General features: G+C 48.9%; 1 protein-coding gene across 2 annotated transcripts; it reads right to left on the reverse strand.

Moving 5' to 3' along the window:
• Positions 1-1,742: 1,742 nt before the first annotated feature.
• On the reverse strand, positions 1,743-14,209 carry LOC142603574 (mitotic-spindle organizing protein 2-like). 2 transcript variants are annotated; one of them, XM_075765041.1, is made up of 3 exons: positions 14,036-14,209; positions 13,819-13,964; positions 1,743-2,018 (listed from the first exon to the last, which is right to left on the reverse strand). In XM_075765041.1, exons 1-3 carry the CDS (start codon positions 14,176-14,178, stop codon positions 1,858-1,860), a joined length of 450 nt encoding a protein of 149 aa, XP_075621156.1. In that variant the 5' UTR covers positions 14,179-14,209; the 3' UTR covers positions 1,743-1,857. The 2 variants fall into 2 exon arrangements, with proteins under 2 accessions (XP_075621156.1, XP_075621155.1); XM_075765040.1 differs by lacking the exon at positions 1,743-2,018 and adding an exon at positions 13,406-13,747 and having other exon boundaries at positions 14,036-14,207.
• Between the last annotated feature and the right edge of the window lie 3,366 nt (positions 14,210-17,575).

Here is a 17,575-nt window from a genome sequence, read left to right on the forward strand (position 1 = left end):
TTATTCTCAAGGAAGGTCAATATACTGCAGAGAAGAGGTTCCAGCCACATCTCAAGCCAGCTCGCCGGGTTTCTAGGGACAATGAGCACAAGTAATGACTCACCTAAGAGCCCTTCAACTGCTCTTTTTCACCAGCAGATTCAACTTGCAGCTTCCCACTTTGTGTGGTGCAGTTTGGGCTTTGGGGGGTTTTTTGGGGGGGTGAAGGGGGAAGTACGTACACTTACTTTCTTACAAGATCAGAGCACAAGCCACCCTGATTTTGCAAATGCAAAGCAGCTTGTAAGCTCTCTCATCTGCATTCCCTTCCTACAGCAGAGCTTCAAGGTATGCAACTGCAAGCCACGAGCTACTTCAGTCCCATTTCTAACTCCCTTCCCTGAAAAATTCTGATCTCCATAGATAGGTGTGTTGAGTTTGTGTGGCAAGGCTGGGGGGGGTGGGGGTTGCAGGGGTGGCCTTAGCTAAGCAATTAGTAAAGCTGGTGGCACCTCTGTAGGAGCATATTTAAGAAAGGCCAAAACACTGCCCAGAGTGAGGAAAAATAAAATATGCAAGAAAATCCCGCCAACGCCAAAGGCAGAGAAGAAAGAGTGGCAGGAGGTACTCCTGGCACCGAAGCCGATTCCCCCGCAGCCCGTAGAGGACACCGTGACGGAGCAGGCTGTCCTCTGCAGCCTACGGAGAGGACCACGCTGCAACAGAATCCACTGGGGCCCCTGCCAGAGCAAGTGGGTGTTCCTTGAAGGAACCACAATCCATGGAGCTGTGAAGACATCCACATGCGGTGAAGACACCGACTTCCTCAAGTAACAACAGCCTAGTAACCTCACCTGCAGTATTGTCCAGGAGGAATCTGTAAGGTAGGATGAACTGAGGATCATTAACATTCTGCACAACAACTTGTGCAAAGGAGTATTGTACTCTCCAGTTGTTTTTCCTCTTGGTCAGGAAGAGATTTTAGCACCTGCTGAACCAGGTTAATGAGATCTCCTGGAGTCTAGAAAACACCATGCCCCACAAAGAATGGAGGCACTTTCTCCTAATTAGGGAAATGGATTTCACCAACAGCTCCTGAGCTACCAAGGCTATAGCAGGCACAGCCACTGCCTGGATATGCTCTGGAACGATGAACAGCAAGACGTAAGCTCTAACAAATCCACCTCATGTAAGATACAGGCAAGTAGCTAAAATAGCTAAGACATGAAGCTATCCTCTCCCCTATTTGGCATAATCTCCTCATTTAACCTGGCTCATTAGGCAAAGGGTTCTGTAACTGTTTATAAATGAATAATCACATTAGCATCATTGGAAGGACTAAGTGTTGTGTGATTATGCTGCGTGATAAGTCCAGCTGGTTTTCAGATTGAGATGCTGAAACCCAGATGAGCATTTAACCACCAGTTAAAGTACAAGAACAGACGCCCACCAGGTTTCCAGTGCAAGCCACCATCACGCAGGGCTCAGCGATACCAGTGTATGACCCACCTCAGCACTATCCACCTCGTAATTCAGCCAGCCAGACTTTCTGCAGTTACAGCTAGCGTGAACATATGAAAACAGGTTTTAGGGAAGGAGGCCACAAGGAGTATTGGCTTGTAAGGTGAGTCAGGAGCTCTCTGGAACAACCTGAGCACTACTCCAGGCTTTTCTAGGCTTCACACCTCTTTCTTTGTCCCAGGTGCCTTCAGGTAAGTCTGTGTTGCCAAAGGAAGTTTTGCAAATAAGAAACAATGCCTCTGTTCCATGTATTACAAATCATGTTTGTCAGGTTAATACACACAACACAAGCAATTTTAACAAGCACAGTTTATATACATTGCCAAGCATCAAAATACATCGGTCCCAAGACCTTAGTTAGGTACTGTTGCCTCCTCCATTGTTCTTTCCAGAAGCTCCTGCTTTCTGCAGCCGGCTGGCACTCGGTTGCCGAGGCATCCTCTGGGCAGATCCTTCCCGGCTGCTCCTTTCTGCAAGAACCTGGGTCCCGCTGACAGCAGAACTGGTTTTATTTCTCCCTGAATAAACAAACACATACATTAATTTTCAAGTCCCGACCCTACGTGTCACCCACACAGCATCTAAGCTGCAAGCGTTCCTTAAGAAGTCATGCAAAAGGCAAAATTGGATTAGGTGTCACAAATGTACCCAGCATCCAACACAGAAAGCAACAGGTATCAGGGCTGCAAAACCAAAACAAGTTGCAGTGGGAGCATTCTTTATTTTCATCAGGTTTAATTTACAAAGTAACCAGCCACTTTGTTCTTTAAACACTTGCTTTCATTTGGCACAGGAGCACCAGCACTGCGAACAGCAGTTCAAGAAGAGCACCTAACACCTTGAGGCTGGAATAAGTGAACCAACATGCCAGCAGCCACCACTTTCTGAAGCCTGTAGTCACACTGTCAGATCAGAAACCCTGCTCTTCCCGTCACTTCTGTGTCTTGATGAGCAAGTTCGGATTTCCTATCATCTTCTGGGGTTTCCAGGAGCACAGACTCCTACATGGGACCTACTCACGGATTTTCTTACCACGTTCAGAATGTAAGAGTTATCCTTCTGTAGGTGCAACTGACCATCTCTAAAATGCAATGCGACAGCGGGGAGAAACAACAGGTAGAAAGATGGAAGTTGAGGGAGGCAAGGAGCACGCAGCCCACCCTGCGGGATCCAGCCAGAGGAGAGCACGGCAGGCTAAGGTGTGCTGCAAACAAGTGACAGGAGGGGTGAGGGAGACTTGACTTTTTCTGGCACTGGAGAGAACTACTTCAGGTGAGAAGCAGCACTCACATTAGGAAAGATTAAAAAAAAAAAGAAACACGAGGCAAAAGGATTACAGGTTTTACTCAAGATAGCAAGCTCCAAGAAGCATCATAAAAAATTAGTAATAGCAAGGAGGAAACAAAACACAGGAATACAGTGAGCTGTAGTTACAGGCATGCACTTAAAATTAAGAGTGACATTTTAGCAATCAGTATCAGAACAACTTCTAGGATACCAACACTACTCCACACACTGGAGTCTCACCAGGCATGCTTTGGAAATCATCGCCTTGATCATCTGTGCTATGGACAGCACACAGACTGGAGATACACCTGGTTTACTTACCAAACCATCCTGTCTCATCAGAGCAGCTGTTTGAGAACAGGACTCACATCAATACCACAAGTTAACACCTTGGAGCACAAAAAGACAACCTGAGAACTTCCAAATAAAGAGTATGTGGCCCCTCCGTATCTGTCAAATTTGACAGACTAGGGTGGCAAAAGAAACACATTCACTTATCCCAGCCAAGTCAGGTGCTCTTAAAAAAGTCTATTACTGTAAACCATGCTAGTGATCCGCCAGCAGCGATCAGCCCAAGCCAGCCAACCAGCCTTGCGTTCTTTCTTTACAGCTCAAGCACTTTAAGCAGTTCCACTAATGCAAGTATTGTCCGTGAAAACAAACAAATTGCACAAAGGCAATACACGATCTCACAGTGCTTGACAGAAAAATTGGCAGGAACAAAAAGCATTATAGTTCACCATGATGCTTTTAGCAATCCAGGACTTCTCTATAGGGTGAATGCCCTCCCCTTTCTCACATGCAGCTATCCGGTCCTCAACCTGTGTACGACAGCTCTAACCATGTGCACACACAAAACAACTGTACCATTAAGCATAACTGGGAGTCAGGCCCTTCATCTTCTGACCTAGCTGAAACAACTTGGGGAGAAAGAATCACTTTATCAAAGAGAAGCTGCACTCAAAGCACATGCCTTCCATCCTCTTAGCCTCAAAATCACAGTAAAACAAAAACCAGTTACTTCAATAGCGTAAAAAACAACAGTGTTTTTGGAAGCATCCTATCTAGACCCCTGAACCAGTCAAGAATAGCTCATGAAGCATGCAAGGACAGGCAGGGGTTGTGCACTTCTGCCAGGTAAAACACTATCACAGATAACAGGTTCAATTAACTCAAAGCACAAAAGCAGCTGAACAACTACAAACTCTCTGTAATTCAAGTACTACAGACCAACAAAAGGATTGCACTGATATTTTTCTTTGTCTCACAAGATGTCCTTATCTTGTCCTTATCTTGGCTGTCGAGGAGTACTGCAGCCCAAATAGCTATGGATGGAAGAGACAAGCCAAAAGAGAACCCAAATCAAATACCTCCCTCCCAAAAGAAGCAGCTACACGTTTATCTTCGAGATCCAGAGTCCGAGAAGAACAGCATGTGCGTGCAAGCAGTGGCAGACGTGTGCCCTACCTACCTCTGACTGCCAGCTCCCCCCACGTCAAAGCAGCAGTGCCCACTGCAGTCAGGCTGCTCGCTGGACACGTTAGTGCTGATCGTCTTTGGCAAAACCCAAGACCAAAAGGCTACAGCCACCTCTAGGAGAGGACCACCACCAGACACTGAGGCAGGAGTCTGCAGGGTGGCACAGGGCAAGAAGAGGAAGCCTGAAGTAGCAGAGGGAGGAAGAAGCAGCACCTTCTCATGTCGAGCAGGAGGCAAGTAAAGACTGATCAGATTTAGGAAAGTAACCCCAACCCTAAATATCCTTTCAGAAGTGGAAATCTAAAGCTCTTCTCTTTTACTCTCTACTCAACCTTACTGCTTTCCCCAGGGGATCCTTTCCTGCCCCTGACCAGTAACAGGGACTACAGATTTTCCTCCCACCCATAAATAAATAGCTATTGGAACATTTACTTGTAACGCAGTCAGGGATATCAGGGCTGCGATAATCTCAAAATATCTCCTGTAGCATGTATTGGCAGCGACTATGGGCTAGAGCAACCACGAGAGTACTTCTAAATCCTCCAAAATCCTGCTCCTGTTTCTGCCTCACAGCAGGGCTTACACCAGGCACAGTAAACCAGCTGGTCTTTCTAGGCAGGCAAAGACTCAGTTTTAGGTGTGAATAAAAAAAAAAACAAAACCAACTTGTAAGAGCAGAAGTCCCTCCTTTCTGCAATCACTACGCATTACCTAGAGGACTAAGGAGACACCTTTTGCCCAAAAGAAGCGTGCACAGCAACAGGACTCACTTCACTTCTCAACACCTCCCAACTATGGAAAAGTCTCCGACGCAGCTAGATGTCACAGCTGCTAAAGCAGCCTCCCTGAGAAGACAGAGTAAAGCAGACAGTTAAGACTGGCAAAATACATCTCAACAAATCCAGCTGATTTGTTTTGAAACCAAGGAAGAGGAAAAAAAACTAAGATGGCTTTCAAATGCACCTTCCAAAGCAGTTAACTAAGCCCTTAAGTATGCATTGAGCAGAGGGTCATTATTTAAGCATGTTTTCTCTTGCAACGCTTATCTGAAGAGAAGGATTTGCAGAAAGAAGACAACACAAAAGAAGTTGAGACCTACACGGGCCCACAAATCACCTGCACAGAACTTGTATCCTCATCTCCTCCCCAGCAAGCCTGTCTCCTCAAAACAGGTTGGGTATGCAACTGCATTACTAAATGCCACTACAAAAGCAGCTTAAATTAACAAGTCCCAGGTCCTATTCAAGGTACTGACAAGCCTCCTGAGGTGCTCAAACATCTCAGTTTAACGCATCGGGTAAGAAGCCTCTATATGAGACGTCTGAAGGTGGGTCAAAGTACAGAGCAATTCCCCCCTCCCAGAACAGAGGTCTGCATTAGCCTGATCAATCTGACAGTCCTTTTCCAAGGCAACTCTGAAATAATACTTCATTCTCATCTACAGGATGGATGGAATCTCCCTTACGCTAGTATCTGTGTTACCTTGGGAGGCTGCCAACTTAACCACCCGTGAAGTGTCTGGTTTACCAAATACGAAGTTCTCTGTCATCTCTCCACTCTTTTTTGGGAGATGGCTCCCTTCAAGGCTGCTCAGCAGAACCACAGGAGCTCCTCTCCCATCCACTGATCAGCATGAAACGCACCAGCCTTTTCCCAACAAATCTTCATAGGTTCCTGGTTGCTCCTCATTTTACTAGTTTTCACCACCACACTTGCCTCCCCTTCTCTTGCACGTAGATGGCAGAAAGAAAAGATTAAGAGGTCCCTCATTTTTCTCAGAGAGCTCTACTCAGTCTATATTTATAAGATTTTCTGAGCATTTCTTTGGTCAGTTGGGGGTGAAGAATGAATTAGTTGTCACTCACAAACTCACATCTCGTTACTTTGCTACAAAGCCACACATGACGAGTCTGGCATTGACAGTATTCCTCCAAATCCCTTTTCTTTCTGTCAGTTCTTGCCTCGCAGAACATAAAAAAAGCTTAAAAATCAGCCTGAAAAGACACATGTAAAAAATTATCCCAGTGCAGAGTTTAGCTCAAATACCCAGCAGAGAGGAATCCTCACAGCCTCAGGTAAACCTGCAAACCTTCTGCAGGGAAAGAGTAACAGGAGAGAGACCTACACTGCCCAGAGATGGCCAGTCCTCTCTGCTACCTGCTCACCTTGACAGCACGGCCAACGCCACCTGAGTCCTGGTTTTAGCTATCCATCTGCATTAACTTGCCCATCCACATCCATCACGCCTAGAGTATATATAAAAATATTACACAGAAGCACTCAGGCTACTGAAGGGATCTCAATACCTTCAGGGAATACTTCTGCACAGTTTCCTCTTCAAAAGCCACCAGCTTCTCCAACAGATGTAGCCATATACTCATAGCTAAAACATTTGGCAAGTTTGCAACAGGCTCCCATAGCACTGCAAATAACATAGTACACTTAAAAGAGTATGGAAGAAGTGTGCATCTCAAATAATACATTTTTGCCCTTAAAAAATTACTCTGGGAGGAGGAAGTCTTCGGCAGGTTCCTTCCCAAAAGACTGTAGTGCAGGCTGCGTCACAGAATATAATACAGCTTTTTCCTTTTTTTTTTTTTTTTTTTTTACCAAAAGGTAAAGATTCCATAAAATAACAAGTATATCTAGTTTTCAAGGTACGCTACTCAGAGCAAGATATATTTTCACAGGAACAATGAAGCCACCTATTCTTTTGGGACCAGGTCCACGTCAGGTTTGGAGCATTCCAGCCTAGACTTTTTGCAAGTTATTCCTGGGATAAGGAAAAAGAAATAAAAGCTGTTTGTCTGCTCCTTCTGATGAAGTAGGACAGACTACTTCACTATTCATCACTTGTCTTTTGAGAATACAAAAATTTATTCTAACCGCACAGGAGAGGAAAGGAACTGGAACTTTTAACCAAGGGACCTTGAACCATCCAAGAAAGCACGGTGCCGCTGAGAAAGTTTTTAATGAGTTGTAAAGTAACTGACATCAGCGCCTGCAATCCATAAAACACTATATCGTAATTTCCGTACCGTAAGATGAACAAGGTCTGTAAATTGAAACTATTCAGTTGCTGATGGACTGAAGAAATGCCTACAATACTGAAAAGTTAAAATAAAAAAAACATTCTGGAAAGGGAGCCAGGGGGGAAGGGGAAGCAACAACTGCACATCAGGAATGCTCTGAAGATAAACTTCTTGCCCCATGTAACTACCACGTCCATCACTTCACAAAACAAGAATAAAGACCTCTAATTCAAAAGGCTTGAACTCTACTGCTTATGGTAGAGAGAGTTAGAAGGAGTAAGAGTTGCAGGGCGAACATCTCGAAGGCAATTTAAGTGCTCTCTAGTGAATTTTGGAAATCCACTTATTGGAGTGGTATTGATGAAGTACTGAAAAAAACCTGGGTGTGAGTGAAGCAACTAAGTAAGAAAACCATGATCAGGACTTTGATTAGTCCTTTGATTAGTCATAGAAGTCACCTATAGATCACTCCACAGATTTTTTTATTTTTTTTTCAGGGAAGGCATACGGACCATGAAGTGTTTGAGTACAATTTTACTGGTGCATGGCATGATTTAAGAATGCCTTGCTATCAGTTAGATTCCCATGGATAGATTTAATCTACAATTAAAACATAATAGCTAACAGAAAAAAAATACTATATGATGTATAAAAACCAGATTAAGTACATTTTAGAGAAATCCTTCGCATCTCTGGGGGGATTCTCTCCACATAGCGTTACCCTTGTCAGCTACCTTATTTCTTTAATACAGAAGGAGCACAGAAGGATTACAAATCCCACGTCAAGATGAACATCGAGATGACGTGAGGCTGAGTACCAGAGGGACGTAAAGCAGCTGGCGTGGCCGGCCAGACATACCCAAGAGCGATGCCAGTCACTGTGGGTCCCTGCAGCAACAGTCGTCATCCCAAAAGGCTGGCCACACAGAGAAGGTACAGGAAGAAGTGAGAAAAAGGGATGAACAGGGAAGGCAAGAAAACACAAGGATGGCAAGAGGAACACATAGAGAGGACAAAGTTGGCAACAAGCTGCAGAGTAGAGAGGGGGATATTTAGGAAATATTTAAACAGCAGGACTTAGAAGAAACCTTGATCATATCTAAGGATTTACACAGGAAGAAAGTAGTTACAAGGACAGAAGAAGCATATTTTTCCGTACAGACAAGGAAAATGCACCCTGTGAACCCTCCACCAAGCCCATGGCTGGCGGTGGGCTTGGTGGCATTTCCAACAGGCACCTAAGTGTGACGTAGAGTTTCACAGGGCAGGAAAGCACTCCAACCCCTGTTACGCAGAACAGGAGGCTGCGATCCTTCCTTTGCAGTCTTAAAATCCATCGACCAGATGAGAGGTCCACAAGAGAGACAAGATTTTTGAAAAGCAAGCTCATGTTAACAACACATTTAGCAGCTGGGGCAAAACTCTAGGAAGTAACTTCATGGAAGACACTTAGCTGGGGAAGTGGGGAATGTGGAAAAAACAGTTGGAGCGCAAAGAGCCAGAGAAGCCTTGGAGAATATTCATCAGCCTAGAAAAAAAAGAGCAGGGCATTGACACATGCATGTCAATAGAGAGGTAGAAAACTTCAGGGAAACCAGCAGGGTCTTGAGGCTTGGCTGATGGGAAGAGAAAGCATGGATATATTATGTAAGAAAACAGCATATTTAACACAAAGCTAAACTATACACATAACTATTCTAGGCCAAAACCAACACCACTGTCCTAATGGGTATGCACACCTCTTCCAGACATCCTTTCTCTTTAAAATCAGCTCTTTCCCTCCCAAATCAACAACTGTTAAGCAACCATTTCAAATGCAACTTGCATGAAGTTGTATCTAAGCTAAAATATGCCAGATGGATGCTCCAATACTCAAAACACAGTAATTTTGAGCCAGCTATCACAAATTTGGTCACCAGCAAACACAGCTCCATGCAGAACACTGTGGCTATATTCTGTGCAAAAATGCAAAATAAACTCATTCATATTAGACTCCCTGTTGCTTCAGCTGTAAAAAGGCTGAACTAACTACCAGGGGCACACACACCAGAGCTCCTCCCTGCCAACAGCGTTGTGCAGAAATGCTGTAATAGCCTTTTTTTAGCTGCTTTAAAAAAACCTCCCTGCACCACGATGGGCTGAGAAGCCTAAGCCGATATCTCATCATTGCTGATAAAACTTGAGCAGAGCAGTCTCGCCTAATCTTCAGTGAGACCTGGATTACTTCAGCACAGGAGAAAGAGCAGATACGCAGAGCTGAAGGACACTGTGCAAAGCAACTCGGCAAGCTTATACAGGACAATCGCTGTTCTTTGTATTAGCGCAAGGAGCTCTGGCTTTATCAGCAGTCCCGACTGTGCAGAGGAGGCATCTCCCATCTCCAAATGCCTGGTCCTGCGTGGAAATCGCGCCATCCTCCTCTTAAACAGAAGCAGCGTCTTCCAACAAGAGACGGCAGGGCCAACAGCAGATATGGCTTTGGTTCCCCTTCCCCGCAGCAGCTCCTACAGGGAAAGGAGGCAAGGCAAGCCAAACGCTTCCGCGGACACCCCCAGTCATCCTATTAACACTTACCCAGCTCCTGAACGAGGGACTTGGACTGTGCCCAGAACTAGAAAGCTCAGGGAAAGAGGAGTGATTCCTCCTCCTCTTCAGTTTGAGCTAGCTGGTTGTTTCCCCAATTTAAGGGGAGAAAATTACTCAGCTAATGAAATGCTCATTTTAATGGGATCTTTATTTCAGCAACACATTTCCCCCCCCCAAGGGCTACAGTAAAACAAGCTCCTGTCTTGAGCTACAGATAGTTCGAACCCTAATTCAGCCTAAGGTGATCCAGTAAAACACAGATAAGGCTGGAACTGATGGCCCAGTTCTGCTTTACATCGTTACCAGTTTCCACAAATTGGGAGATCTCTCTGGACACCTGTGTTTTCATGACCTTCATCCAGGAGTCCTACACATCTTCCTCCGACACTCCAGGCACTTCGCTCTAAGTGTCTACATGGCACTGCGGACTCAGACTAGCCAAAATTCGCACAAAGCTACAATTAAAGCTGCAGAAGCTCATTCACTTGCAGCTGATGCCCAGCTTAGGCCAGGCTGGGCACTGAGCTAACATAGCTCCTCCTTTGACTAAATCACAGCAAGCAGACATCTGCCTTCCATCCGAGAGGCTACAGAAATGTATCTTCACAAGGAGAGCTGGACAAAATGTATCCTCTTCTCAAAGTTAATGAGATCTTACCGGTACCGAATATACTCACAGAAACGAGGACGCAGGACTAAGGTTGCGATAAGCTGCCGCCGAGCTTAAGTTCCACCCAAAGAATTTTCTGAGAGAGTTAGGTTTTCAATGGTTACTCACAAAGGAATTCGTTGCTGTCTAACATCAGTGGATGCTGGGTGACAGTAAAGTCACTTGGGCTAACAGAAACTCAAAAGGTAAGTTTTCAGTCAAAGTAAGATACAGCTCTAATATAACACAAGCTTCCAGAAAACGAACGGAAAAAAAAATTTATATAGATGGAAAGACCAAACCTTCTGGGAAGGCATGCAAGCGCTGCCCATCAGAATTTAGTCAGGACTGAGTATGAGGAGAGAGCGGAGGCCAAAGTGCCCCTTTATCACCATTACCAAGCACCAGCTTGCAAAGAAAGCAAATTGAAGTTCAGCATTTAATGTTTTACCACGTCTGCAGTGAAACTGTGGCTTGATGGGCACGATCCTCCCGTCTCAATAAGCTGCATATGATCTGGTGATCTCAGAGCATCAATTAGCCCTGAAGACGTATTTTACCCTTGTGAAATAAAGCAGCAACGGGAGACACTGAAGGCCAAACTAATGCCGTGAGCATTTACCACAAGCAGCGCAGAACTAGCACCATCTTTCTCTGAACTTCACTAAGCTTCGCTCTCGGTTCCCAGGGCCTGTGCCAGTGCGCTCGAGGATATCAACACGTCGATTTTAAAGGGAAACTCTGGAGAGGAAAGTGTGACCCAGACACTGGGACTGCAATCTGACCCAGGCACCATCTTGGACCAGGAGATGCTCTGCTAAAGATGCAGAATGAGCATCCTGGATTGATGCGGGCACAACTCAATTAAGCTCCCAAAACAGATACTTAGAAACTCAAAGCCTCTCTGCAGCATCCCAAGCTGGTAGGAGACGATGGTTAAGCACATATCAACTCTACCTTAGGGTTTCTGGCTTTTCCTCTTGTGGAATTTAATGCTGATTGACAAACAAGTTGCCGTCTGACCATTTCAAATCTGAGCTGGCCTACTACTAGCCAAAACTAGCCTGTGGCAGTGGTCTAGTGCTACAAAAAATGAAAAAAAAAAATCTCATTTTTACAGGAAGTGCCACAGAAACAGTATATATGAGAGAACAAAAACTAATCCAGATTAACAGACAGGAATAAAAACCTTACCAAAGTTCCTTCATAGTTTGAGTGGCCCATCACACCTGAAGCATGAACAAAGGCGGAGAAGAGAGAGCAAAATTTAACAGCATCTTTTGTTCAAAATCACTGCTCTTTTAAGACGTTTTCGCTCAACGTGGTAACGTAATAGCACACTGCTGCTTACTTAAAATATCCAAGTGCTGCACCTCTCATTTTGCTCAGGAAAAAGTAGTCAGGTGTCTTCTTTTTCCCCTGTGCATATTTAGAGTCACTTGTCAATCACATGTAAGGCTGTTCTCTTTACCACAACCAACTTCTCTGCAGGAAATTCTTAATCAAAATCATCACCTCTTGAGAACAGGGAACCTGTTCACGGAGTCCCAGACACTTTATTCACTCCAGTTCCAGCTTGGGCTTTAGCAAACTTCCTCAGAGTCTCCCTGCAGCTACCCTCAGCTGCTCAATGAGGTAATTCTCATCCATTTACCACGTGGAATTTCACACCAGAAGCAGCAGGCTCTGCTATTGTAAAGGTGCCTCAGATAATCGACCTTACCCTCAAAATGACTGCTTACAGTTCGTCAAACAAGTCTTCTCTTTCAACTTCACTTCATAGGACTTATCACCGGACTTGCAAGCACAGCCATGAGAATAAACACCCCCTACCACCAAGGCAGCCTCAGCAGTGAGACTAAGCAGTAATACACTATCATGACAGGGAAACCTTACGTTCCCCCCACCCTACTCTGGTTACCTACGCCAACAAAGCTTTTGTTTCTTGCCCCATTCTCTGTGTTCCCAGCACAGTCCTTGCTGACAGTTACTTTTCAAGCTTTGCCTCAAAATTCATCACGGGTCAAGGGAGACCCATCAGCTACGACAGAGTTTTCATGCTGAAACACAGAGAGGATGGGAAAACAGGACACGGCAATACAACCCACCCTGACCTCAGCCACTTTGCACGTTCCCAAACAAGCACACCCACGTTACCGGCATGGCAGCGCCGAGGCGTGAAGCAAGCCGAGCCGTTGGTGTGCAATTTTGTCTTTGGCAACCACAGACAACAATCACAAAACCTTGCTGTTTTGGCCTTTTCCCCTTTCTGCTAGGTTTTTGAAGAGAAATGGATAGCCTTTTCACAGTGAATTCAAGCTTAGTGACAGCAGACTTATTTTAAGTTACCTCTTTTTAAACTGTTTGGAAATAATCCACAGAGTTTGCGAGCTACCAGCCAAAAGTGACTTCAAGAAGCTCAGGAATTAAGTACAAGCTTTATTAGAACTGGTTTGGAAAATAATAATATATATATATGGCACAGCGTCAGGGCTACACTTGTTACTGTCCACTGCAATTAGAGTAATAACAAGAGATAATTATACTCGAAAGCAGTAGATGTTTTAGCCAACAACCCCACAGCCTCCCATTTCACATTCCCACCTCAATGCCACCCACCGGGCACCGAAACCGCTGGCAGAAGCCGCCACGGTACAGGGGGACAGAAGCAGCTCCCCCCGTCTCCCAGGGATTCCTAACATACCAGAAACTTTACTTTTTTTTTTTAGTTAGATACAAGTGAAACAGCATTGTATAACTTTGTGTATTAAGGATTTGGGTTTGGGTTTTTTTTGTTAGAGGCTTGGTGGGCAGAGCCAGGAGGCTACAAAACCCGGCCGCCCCCCCACCGCACCGCTCCTCCACACCCGCTCCCTACATTGCCTAAAAGTAACAAAAATTAAGGAAAAACGGGCACGGGCAGCAGGCCGGAGGGTCTCTCTCCACAGCCCCGCCGGGCCCGGCTCCGCCGCTCACACCGAGCGGGCCCCCCGGGGTCCGGCCGAGCCCCCCCTCGGGCCCGGCCGCCCGGCCCGCGGCCCCCTCCCCGCGGCGGGGCGAGCGGTGCGGCCGGCGGGAGGCGCGGGCAGGCCGCGGGGCAGCGGGCAGGCCGCGGCGGGGGCCCGGGAGAGCGGCGGGCGGGCTCCGAGCCGCGGCGGCCGCAGGGCGGAGGCGGGGGGGAGCGCGGCGGGGGCCCGGCCGTCCTCGGGGGGCTCTGCGCGGGGAGACACGGGGGTTAGGGCCCGCCACCGCCGCCCCCGCCGCCCGCCCCTGCCCACCGCCTACCTCGGGTGTCGGCGGGGAGCGGCGCCGGCGCGGCGGGGGGTCCGCCCTCGGGTCCCGGCGGCAGCCGCTGCCCGGCGCACATGGACTTGAGCACCTGGAAGACGGCGAGCGGCGCCACGTTCATGCGCAGCAGGTCCAGCAGCACCCTGCGGGGACACCCGTCAGCGGCGGAACCGGCGGCTCCGGGGGCTCCAGGGATACCGGTAGCCGCGCTCACCGGAACACCTCGGGGTCCAGCCCGCTGCCCGCCGCCTGCGCCAGCTCAAACAGCTCGGCCTCCTCCGCGCTCAGCAACTGCTTCCTCCGCAGCCGCGCCTCGGCCATCGCCGCAGCCGCCATCCCCGCCGCCACCTCCGACATGGCGGCGCCTCGCGCCCCGCCCTCACGGACCAGCCCCACCCCGCCCCTCACAGACCGGCCCCGCCCCCTCAATGCCCAGCCCCGCCCCTTCACGGCGTGGTCCCGCCCCTCGACGCCCGGCTCCTCCCGCCCCCACTGCCTGGCCCCGCCCCCCACCGCCTGGCCCCGCCCCATCGATGCTCGGCTCCTCCCGCCCCTCTCGGCCCCGCCCCGCTCCAGGGCCTGGTCCCAGCACCGCGGGCTCGGCCCCGGCCATTCCCCGCTCCTCCCGCCCGGGTCCGGCAGGTGGCAGCCGCGCTCCAGCCGCAGCCGAGGCCTGCCCGGCCGTGTGGAGGTGCTCGGCGGGGCCTCCGGGCCTCTTCCACCCTCCCTGCTCCCTCCGGCGTTTCCCACGGGCAAGGCCTCCTGCTCCCCGGGCCGTAAGGCCGCGCTCGTGGTGATCTCTAGGCGTCTTCCTCAGCTGGGCCTTCAGGCTCGTTGTGGGCCACTTACTGTGTGTCTGCGTGCGTCCCAGCCTCAGCTCCGGGACGTGCCCTCGGCTGGCTGGGGGGAGCCTCTCGGTGGCCTCCCTTTCCTCTGGGTTTCGTTAAGCCGACCTCCTTCCTCAAGGCAGACACCTGCCCCGGACCTCTGGACTGGAGTCTTCGGTCATCTCCCATGAGGTGGTGGCTGCTCCCACCAACCCTCTCCAGCTTCTTTGCCGCAAGCCGTCACATTTTTAGCTGAGTGAAACCGGTGTTTCTCTGTTCCTGCAGGAACAGGCATGGTAAGTACGTGGTGGAGGAGACCACGTCGAGGATCATGAGCTTCCCTGTATCCATCTAACCGTGGGCAACTGAACGTGCAAATCATAGAATGGTTTGGGTTGGAAGGGATCTCAAAGCCCATCTAGTTCCAACCCCCCTGCCACAGGGGGTCCACTAGACCACGTTGCCCAAAGCCTCATCCAACCTGGCCTTAAACACTTCCAGGGATGGGGCATCCACAACCTCTCTGGGCAACCTGTTCCAGTGCCTCACCTCTCTAACAGTAAAGAATTTCTTCCTAACATCTCATCTAAATTGACCCTCCTTCAGCTTTACCATTACACCTTGTCCTGTCACTACACTCCCTGATGAACAGTCCCTCACCAGCTTTCCTGTAGGCCCCTTCAGGCACTGGTAAGCTGCAATTAGATGTCCCCAGAGCCACCTTTTCTCCAGGCTGAACACTCCCAACTCTCAGCCTGTCCTCCTAGGAGAGGTGCTCCAGCCCTCTGATCAGCTTTGTGGCCCTCCTCCGGACTCGCTCCAGCAGCTCCATCTCTCTCCTGTACTGGGGCCCCCAGAGCTGGATGCAGTACTCCAGGTGGGGTCTCACGAGAGCCGAGTAGAGGGGCAGGATCACCTCCCTTGACCTGCTGGTCACACCTCTTTTGATGCAGCCCAGGACACGGTTGGCTTTCTGGGCTGCAAGCACACGCTGCCAGCTCATGTTGAGCTTCTCATCAATCAATACCCCCAAGTCCTCCTCAGGGCTGCTCTCAATCCATTCCTCACCCAGCCTATAGTCGTGCTTGGGATTGCGCCAACCCACGTGCAGGACCCTGCACTTGGCCTTGTTGAACTTCATGCGGTTCACATGGGCCCACCTCTCCAGCCTGTCCAGGTCCCTCTGGATGGCATCCCTTCCCTCCAGCGTGTCAACCACACCACACAGCTTGGTGTCATCGGCAAACTTGCTGAGGGTGCACTCGATCCCACTGTCCATGTTGCCAACAAAGATGTTGAACAGTGCTGGTCCCAGTACCAACTCCTGAGGAACGCCACTCGTCACCGTTCTCCAGTTGGACATTGAGCTGTTGACCACAACTCTTTGAATGCGACCATCCAGCCAAGTCCTTATCCAATGAGTGGTCCATCCATCGAATCCATGTCTCTCCAATTTAGAGACAAGGATGTCGTGCGGGACAGTGTCAAATGCCTTGCACAAGTCCAGGTCGGTGACATCATTTGCCCTTCCCTTGTCCACCAACGCTGTAATCCCATCATAGAAGGCCACCAAGTTTGTCAGGCATGATTTGCCCTTAGTGAAGCCGTGTTGGCTGTCACCAGTCACCTCCTTATTTTCCATGTGCCTGAGCATAGTCTCCAGGAGGGTCTGCTCCATGATCTCGCAGGGCACAGAGGTGACACTGACCGGCCTATAGTTCCCTGGGTCTTCCTTTTTTCCCTTCTTAAAAATGGGGCTTATGTTTCCCCTTTTCCAATCCGTGGGAACTTCACCAGACTGCCAGGACTTCTCAAATATGATGGAGAGTGGCCTGGCCACTTCATCCACCAGTTCCCTCAAGACCTGCAGATGCATCTCATCAGGTCTCATGGACTTGTGCACCTTCAGGTTCCTTAGATATTCTTGAACCTGATCTTCTACAGTGGGCAGTTTGGCATTCTCCCAGTCCCTGCCTTCTGTGACCTGGGCAGTGTGGCTCAAGCACTTGCCAGTGAAGACTGAGGCAAAGAAGTCGTTGAGTACCTCAGCCTTCTCCATATCCTGGGTAACCAGGTCGCCCATTTTATTCCAGAGGGTACCCACATTTTCCCTCGTTCTCCTCTTATCACTAACATACCTATAGAAACTTTTCTTCTTCTTGACATTCCTGGCCAGACTAATTTCTATCAGGGCTTTGGCTTTCCTAACCCGATCCCTGGCTGCTCAGACAGTTTCTGTGTATTTCTCCCAGGCTACCTGCCCTTGCTTCCACCCTCTGTAGGCTTCCTTTTTTTGTTTGACTTTGCCCAGGAGCTCCTTGTTCATCCATGGGGGCCTCTTGGTGTTTTTGCTTGACTTCCTCTTTGTTGGGATGCATCGCTCCTGAGCTTGGAGGAGGTGATGCTTGTATATTAGCCAGCTGTCTTGGGCCCCTCTTCCTTCCAGGGCTTTGTCCCATGGTATTCTACCAAGCAGATCCCTGAAGAGGCCAAAGTCTGCTCTCCTGAAGTCCAGGGTAGTGAGCTTGCTGTGTGCCTTCCTCGCTGCCTTGAGGATCTTGAATTCCACCATTTCATGGTTACTGTAGCCAAGGCTGCCCTTAAGCTTGACATCCCCTACCAGGCCCTCCTTATTGGTGAGAATAAGCCCTAGCACGGCACCTCTCCTCGTGGGCTCCTCTGTCACTTGGAGGAGAAAGTTGTCATCAACACCTTCCAGGAACTTCCTGGATTGCTTGTGCTCTGCTGCGTTGTCCCTCCAACAGATGTCGGGGTGGTTGAGGTCCCCCATAAGGACCAGGGCTTGTGAGCGTGAGGCTGCTCCCATCTGCCTAGAGAGGGCTTCATCAGCTCGGTCCCCCTGGTCAGGTGGCCTGTAGCAGACCCCCGCTATGATGTCCCCTGCCCCAGCCCTCCCTTTAATCCTG

This window comes from Balearica regulorum, chromosome 12 (genome assembly GCF_011004875.1).
Source record: "Balearica regulorum gibbericeps isolate bBalReg1 chromosome 12, bBalReg1.pri, whole genome shotgun sequence".
NCBI lineage: Eukaryota > Metazoa > Chordata > Aves > Gruiformes > Gruidae > Balearica > Balearica regulorum.

Excerpts from the sequence above, each read along its gene's own strand:
- LOC142603574 (XM_075765040.1), bottom strand. The coding sequence starts at position 14,178 with ATGTCGGAGGTGGCGGCGGGGATGGCGGCTGCGGCGATGGCCGAGGCG. Across the intron at positions 13,965-14,035 it reads CTGGACCCCGAGGTGTTCCG|GGTGCTGCTGGACCTGCTGC; the intron begins GTGAGCGCGGCT and ends GTGTCCCCGCAG. Across the intron at positions 13,748-13,818 it reads GCTCCCCGCCGACACCCGAG|AGCCCCCCGAGGACGGCCGG; the intron begins GTAGGCGGTGGG and ends CTCCCCGCGCAG.